The 6,649-nt window shown below is 61.3% G+C and overlaps 1 protein-coding gene across 5 annotated transcripts in view; it reads left to right on the top strand.

Moving 5' to 3' along the window:
* The window catches only part of Gak (cyclin G associated kinase), a 49,171-nt gene extending 43,154 nt beyond the window's left edge, over nucleotides 1-6,017 (top strand). For 3 of the 5 annotated variants that reach the window (XM_047566348.1, XM_047566347.1, XM_047566351.1), the window contains 4 exons: nucleotides 1,065-1,289; nucleotides 1,605-1,753; nucleotides 5,335-5,511; nucleotides 5,595-6,017. In XM_047566348.1, coding sequence (XP_047422304.1) covers nucleotides 1,065-1,289; nucleotides 1,605-1,753; nucleotides 5,335-5,511; nucleotides 5,595-5,696 — 653 coding nt within the window. In that variant the 3' untranslated portion in view covers nucleotides 5,697-6,017. The remainder of the gene's footprint in view (nucleotides 1-1,064; nucleotides 1,290-1,604; nucleotides 1,754-5,334; nucleotides 5,512-5,594) is intronic. The other 2 variants (XM_047566349.1, XM_047566350.1) reach the window with 1 other exon arrangement.
* Nucleotides 6,018-6,649: the final 632 nt, after the last annotated feature.

Below are 6,649 nucleotides of genomic sequence, written 5' to 3' on the forward strand. Positions count from 1 at the left end.
GTGCCCCCCAGAAGGGACAGGGCACATGTGCAGGGGACGCCGGGAGCCTTTTAGAACCTCATGTTCACCAAGGGCACAGGGTGCAAGAGCAGCACAGAAGCCTTGTGCCAGTGAGAACGCTGTTCGCAGCCACTTGAAAGCAACCTCGAGGTTAAACCCCAGAAGACTCAACGGAACCTGGAGCTGAAACCTCAGGAGAGCACGGAGAGAAGCGTGGGCCGGGGCAGGAGGTGGGGTCCACAGGCCGGGCCCACCTCGAGGGCCTGCAGGCCTGACGCAGCTCCTCCCAGAACCCCAGCGGGGACTCCGTCGAGGGACACACCGTTACCACGTTCACTTAGAAGGCGGTGCAAGTGGGGGGGAGACCTGGCTCTGCAGAGGTGGGCCCACCGGCTGAGACCCCGCAGACGGAGCCGGAGCCTGGGCTCCCGGCCGCACGCGGGCTGGCCTCGACCTCCCACCAGGTGACAGGCGAGCGCTGAGGCACAGCGCAGAGATGCACAGCCTGCAGCCCAGAGGAGGCTCTGGCCTCGGCGGGTGGCGCCCTGGCCACAGGTTGAGGGGGAGGCGCTTAGAACGTCAAAACCAAGCAGAATGGCCGGAGGTTCCAGCCAGGGGGGCGCAGCAGCTGGGGTGCCGAGTCGCCACCCCCGAGGTGCCCAGCAGGGAGGGTCGCACAAACGGCCTCTGCAGGAGTGCTCAGCAGCCTCACCACGGGCCTCCACTGTCCCCACTGGGCCTGTTTCCAGAGGGTGCTGCAGGTGGCCGCTGGGCTGTACCAGGCGTGCGGGGCAGCGGGTGCAGGTGCTGGGCCTCTCCGCCCACAGGAGCGTCCCGGCCTCCCTGGCGCCGATGAGCTCATTGGAGGGGCTTTGGGAGGTGGCCGCCCGAGGCGGCCCTGCTGGACGGGCCTCTCCTGGTGTCTGATGAGAACCTGCTGCTCCGCAGCGCTCACCTGTCCCGCCTGAGGGAGGAGCGGGAGCTGGAGGGAGGCGCTGGCTGAGCGGGTGGCCGTGGACGGTGGCGGCCCCTGGCCTGGCAAGCGCCCTGTGCCCTCTCCCCAGGTCCTCCTGCGGGCTTCCCTCCCGGTGGCTTCATTCCCAAACCGGCCCCTTCTCCCAAAGGCAGTGGCTCCTGGCAGACAAGTCGGCCACCAGCCCAGGGCACCTCATGGCCCCCCCAGGCCAAGCCTCCACCCAAAGCCGGTTCACAGCCGAGACCCACCTACACCACTAACTTCAGTGTGATCGGGGGCCGAGAAGAGAGGGGCGTCCGTGCACCCAGCTTTGGTGAGTCCCCTGCCCGTTGGGGGGTGTGATTTACATGGTCTTCCCCCAGGGTGACCACAGGTGGAGCCGGTTACCCTGGAGCTGCTGGCCGTGGTGCCCCAACAGGGGAGGAGGTGTCGCCTCTGACCAGCCACCTTCTTAGGGACCCTGTGGCCTTCTCCCAGCACAAGCCTCCAGGCTACTTTTGACAGAGGGCCTCTGGGGCCAGTTTCTTTCCTGCCGAGGCAGCAGGACAGAAGTCCCACCCAGGAAGCAAGTAGAAGTGGGTGACAACAGAACGGACCAGTGTTTTTAAAAACCCCTGTGTCTTTCCAGCCCAGAAGCCAAAGGTCTCAGAGAATGACTTTGAAGATCTGCTGTCCAATCAAGGCTTCTCCTCCAAGTCAGACAGGAAGGGACCAAAGACCATGGCGGAGATGAGGAAGCAGGACCTCGTTAGAGACACGGACCCGCTCAAGTTGAAGGTGGGTGCCCACTGTGCCCTGCCAGGACCAGTGGGCGTAGCCCTGGAGGTCAGCTGGCCCCGACTGTCAGCACCAGGGTCTTGGTACAGCACTGGGGAGCTGGGTGGGCAGCAAGGGACACCAGTGCCATTTGGGTCTCCTTGGATCCTGGACATGCTTGGGCCTGGTCTGTTAGGTGCCTGGTCTGTTAGGGGTCTGGTCTGTTAGGGGCCTGGTCTGTTAGGGGTCTGGTCTGTTAGGGGCCTGGTCTGTTAGGGGCCTGGTCTGTTAGGGGCCTGGTCTATTAGGGGTCTGGTCTGTTAGGGGCCTGGTCTGTTAGGTGCCTGGTCTATTAGGGGTCTGGTCTGTTAGGGGCCTGGTCTGTTAGGGGTCTGGTCTGTTAGGGGCCTGGTCTGTAGGGGTCTGGTCTGTTAGGGGTCTGGTCTGTAGGGGTCTGGTCTGTTAGGGGCCTGGTCTGTTAGGTTCCTGGTCTGTTAGGGGCCTGGTCTGTTAGGTGCCTGGTCTATTAGGGGTCTGGTCTGTTAGGGGCCTGGTCTGTTAGGTGCCTGGTCTATTAGGGGTCTGGTCTGTTAGGGGCCTGGTCTGTTAGGGGTCTGGTCTGTTAGGTGCCTGGTCTATTAGGGGTCTGGTCTGTTAGGGGCCTGGTCTGTTAGGGGTCTGGTCTGTTAGGGGTCTGGTCTGTTAGGTGCCTGGTCTGTTAGGTGCCTGGTCTGTTAGGTGCCTGGTCTGTTAGGGGTCTGGTGTGTTAGGGGTCTGGTGTGTTAGGGGTCTGGTCTGTTAGGGGTCTGGTCTGTTAGGGGTCTGGTCTGTTAGGGGTCTGGTGTGTTAGGGGTCTGGTCTGTTAGGGGTCTGGTGTGTTAGGGGTCTGGTGTGTTAGGGGTCTGGTCTGTTAGGTTCCTGGTCTGTTAGGGTTCTGGTCTGTTAGGGGCCTGGTCTGTTAGGGGCCTGGTCTGTTAGGTGCCTGGTCTATTAGGGGTCTGGTCTGTTAGGGGCCTGGTCTATTAGGTGCCTGGTCTATTAGGGGTCTGGTCTGTTAGGGGCCTGGTCTGTTAGGGGTCTGGTCTGTTAGGGGTCTGGTCTGTTAGGGGCCTGGTCTGTTAGGTTCCTGGTCTGTTAGGTGCCTGGTCTGTTAGGTGCCTGGTCTGTTAGGGGTCTGGTCTGTTAGGGGCCTGGTCTGTTAGGGGTCTGGTCTGTTAGGGGTCTGGTCTGTTAGGTGCCTGGTCTGTTAGGTGCCTGGTCTGTTAGGTGCCTGGTCTGTTAGGGGTCTGGTGTGTTAGGGGTCTGGTGTGTTAGGGGTCTGGTCTGTTAGGGGTCTGGTCTGTTAGGGGTCTGGTCTGTTAGGGGTCTGGTGTGTTAGGGGTCTGGTCTGTTAGGGGTCTGGTGTGTTAGGGGTCTGGTGTGTTAGGGGTCTGGTCTGTTAGGTTCCTGGTCTGTTAGGGTTCTGGTCTGTTAGGGGCCTGGTCTGTTAGGGGCCTGGTCTGTTAGGTGCCTGGTCTATTAGGGGTCTGGTCTGTTAGGGGCCTGGTCTATTAGGTGCCTGGTCTATTAGGGGTCTGGTCTGTTAGGGGCCTGGTCTGTTAGGGGTCTGGTCTGTTAGGGGTCTGGTCTGTTAGGGGCCTGGTCTGTTAGGTTCCTGGTCTGTTAGGTGCCTGGTCTGTTAGGTGCCTGGTCTGTTAGGGGTCTGGTCTGTTAGGGGTCTGGTCTGTTAGGGGTCTGGTGTGTTAGGGGTCTGGTCTGTTAGGGGTCTGGTCTGTTAGGGTCTGTTAGGGGTCTGGTGTGTTAGGGGTCTGGTCTGTTAGGGGTCTGGTCTGTTAGGGGTCTGGTGTGTTAGGGGTCTGGTCTGTTAGGTGCCTGGTGTGTTAGGGGTCTGGTCTGTTAGGTTCCTGGTCTGTTAGGGGTCTGGTCTGTTAGGGTCCTGTCTGTTAGGGGTCTGGTGTGTTAGGGGTCTGGTGTGTTAGGGGCCTGGTGTGTTAGGGGCCTGGTCTGTTAGGGGTCTGGTCTGTTAGGGGTCTGGTCTGTTAGGGGCCTGGTCTGTTAGGGTCCTGTCTGTTAGGGGTCTGGTCTGTTAGGGGTCTGGTCTGTTAGGTGCCTGGTCTGTTAGGTGCCTGGTCTGTTAGGGGTCTGGTGTGTTAGGGGTCTGGTCTGTTAGGGGTCTGGTCTGTTAGGGGTCTGGTCTGTTAGGTGCCTGGTCTGTTAGGGGTCTGGTCTGTTAGGGGCCTGGTCTGTTAGGTGCCTGGTGTGTTAGGGTCCTGTCTGTTAGGGGTCTGGTCTGTTAGGGGTCTGGTGTGTTAGGGGTCTGGTCTGTTAGGGGTCTGGTGTGTTAGGGGTCTGGTCTGTTAGGGGTCTGGTCTGTTAGGGGTCTGGTCTGTTAGGGGTCTGGTCTGTTAGGGGCCTGGTGTGTTAGGGGCCTGTCTGTTAGGGGTCTGGTGTGTTAGGGGTCTGGTCTGTTAGGGGTCTGGTCTGTTAGGGGCCTGGTCTGTTAGGGGCCTGGTCTGTTAGGGTCCTGTCTGTTAGGGGTCTGGTGTGTTAGGGGTCTGGTGTGTTAGGGGCCTGGTGTGTTAGGGGCCTGTCTGTTAGGGGTCTGGTGTGTTAGGGGTCTGGTCTGTTAGGGGTCTGGTCTGTTAGGGGCCTGGTGTGTTAGGGGCCTGTCTGTTAGGGGTCTGGTGTGTTAGGGGCCTGGTGTGTTAGGGGTCTGGTCTGTTAGGGGCCTGGTGTGTTAGGGGTCTGGTCTGTTAGGGGTCTGGTGTGTTAGGGGTCTGGTCTGTTAGGTGCCTGGTCTGTTAGGGTCCTGTCTGTTAGGGGTCTGGTCTGTTAGGGGTCTGGTGTGTTAGGGGTCTGGTCTGTTAGGGGTCTGGTGTGTTAGGGGTCTGGTCTGTTAGGGGTCTGGTGTGTTAGGGGTCTGGTCTGTTAGGGGCCTGGTGTGTTAGGGGCCTGTCTATTAGGGGTCTGGTGTGTTAGGGGTCTGGTGTGTTAGGGGTCTGGTGTGTTAGGGGTCTGGTGTGTTAGGGGTCTGGTCTGTTAGGGGTCTGGTGTGTTAGGTGCCTGGTGTGTTAGGGGTCTGGTCTGTTAGGGGTCTGGTCTGTTAGGGTCCTGTCTGTTAGGGGTCTGGTCTGTTAGGGGCCTGGTCTGTTAGGGTCCTGTCTGTTAGGGGTCTGGTGTGTTAGGGGCCTGGTGTGTTAGGGGTCTGGTCTGTTAGGGGTCTGGTCTGTTAGGGGCCTGGTGTGTTAGGGGCCTGTCTGTTAGGGGTCTGGTGTGTTAGGGGTCTGGTGTGTTAGGGGCCTGGTGTGTTAGGGGTCTGGTCTGTTAGGGGCCTGGTCTGTTAGGGGCCTGGTCTGTTAGGGTCCTGTCTGTTAGGGGTCTGGTCTGTTAGGGGTCTGGTCTGTTAGGTTCCTGGTCTTTAGGGGACGTGTGAGGGGAAAGGCCAGCCTCACCTCAGGACCCCCGGGGCACTGTGCGTGGGCCTCAGGTGGGCTTCCCCAGGAGCCACCTGCCCCACACAGCAGTCCCCACATGCTTCCTGGGCCCGCTGTCCATCCCTGGGCACCGCAGGGCTGCCCAAGGCTGAGGCCACTGTCCTGCAGCTCCTGGACTGGATTGAAGGCAAGGAGCGGAACATCCGAGCACTGCTGTCCACGCTGCACACGGTGCTGTGGGACGGGGAGAGCCGCTGGACTCCCGTGAGCATGGCCGACCTGGTGACCCCGGGGCAGGTGAAGAAGCAGTACCGCCGTGCGGTGCTGGTCGTGCACCCCGACAAGGTGAGTGTGCGGTGTGCGCGTCCCGCGGGGCTGCTGGCGGGCAGTGGGCAGTGGCCGGCAGACGGCTCTCATCCACCCCGCAGGCCGCAGGGCAGCCGTACGAGCAGCACGCCAAGATGATCTTCATGGAGCTCAACGACGCCTGGTCCGAGTTTGAGAGCCAGGGCTCCCGGCCCCTCTTCTGACCCTGGGCAGCTGCAGGAGCCCCCGGGAGCCCCGGCTGTGGGCCAGAGGCGCAGGCGGAGGCAGCCCAGGCTGGTGGTCCGCTGTGCGCCCCCTGCCCGCAGGAGAGAAGCATTCCAAAGCCGTTGTGTTGTCCTGTGCGCCTTTTCCGCCCCAGAGGAACAGTGTTGCCTGTGCCCCTCCACACGCGTCGCGGTCTGGTTTGTTTGGTGTCTGGCCGTCACCCGGGCGCCGCCAGGGGGCTCTGCTGCCTGCTCTGCAGTGCGCGCCTCTGTGCCGTCTTGATCGTCTGTACATATTAAACTATTTTCTGAGGACTGTCACCGTCTCCTGTGCCATTGGACTGTTGTGTCTTGACGCTGACCTGGAGTCAGGGCACAGACCAGCAAGGCCAGCGGCGGACGTGCTGGCATCTGAGACGGAGAGGGAGGCCGCCGGGGGCTCGCCCTGCTCCTCGGCAGGTCTGCACGCTGGCTCGTGGTCAGGGCTCCCGGGACAACAGGACCCTCCTGCTCACAGTGGGCTCAGCTGGGCTCAGCTCAGTGCCGGGACGCCTGCTCACTGGCAGGTCTGACTTCTGTGGCAGCCTCTGGTTGCTGCCCGGGCCTGGCGGTCACCTGCAGCCAGGGAGCAGGGGCTGAGCTTCAGGCCCCCAATCACTGTGTGGCCAGCACAGCCAGGGAGCAGGTGCAGGGTGCAGCTGCCTGGAGCTGTGTCCCCGTCATCGAGCAGCTGTGGGTGCTGTTCCAGAACAACCCTGGCTGCCGTCAGAACTGGCCACAACTTGCTGAGAGACTAAAGGCAGATGAGAGCCTAGCAGCAAGACCAGTGTCCCCAGGGTGTGGTCAGCAGGAGGGCAGGGTGCAGTTCCCACAGTGCTCTGATGCTGAGAACCTGCAGGAAGAACAGCCAGGTCGCTCAACGTCACGGCGCGTGTGGCTCTAGGGCTGCGATC

The sequence above is a fragment of the Sciurus carolinensis genome, chromosome 10 (assembly GCF_902686445.1).
Source record: "Sciurus carolinensis chromosome 10, mSciCar1.2, whole genome shotgun sequence".
NCBI classification, from domain to species: Eukaryota; Metazoa; Chordata; class Mammalia; order Rodentia; family Sciuridae; genus Sciurus; species Sciurus carolinensis.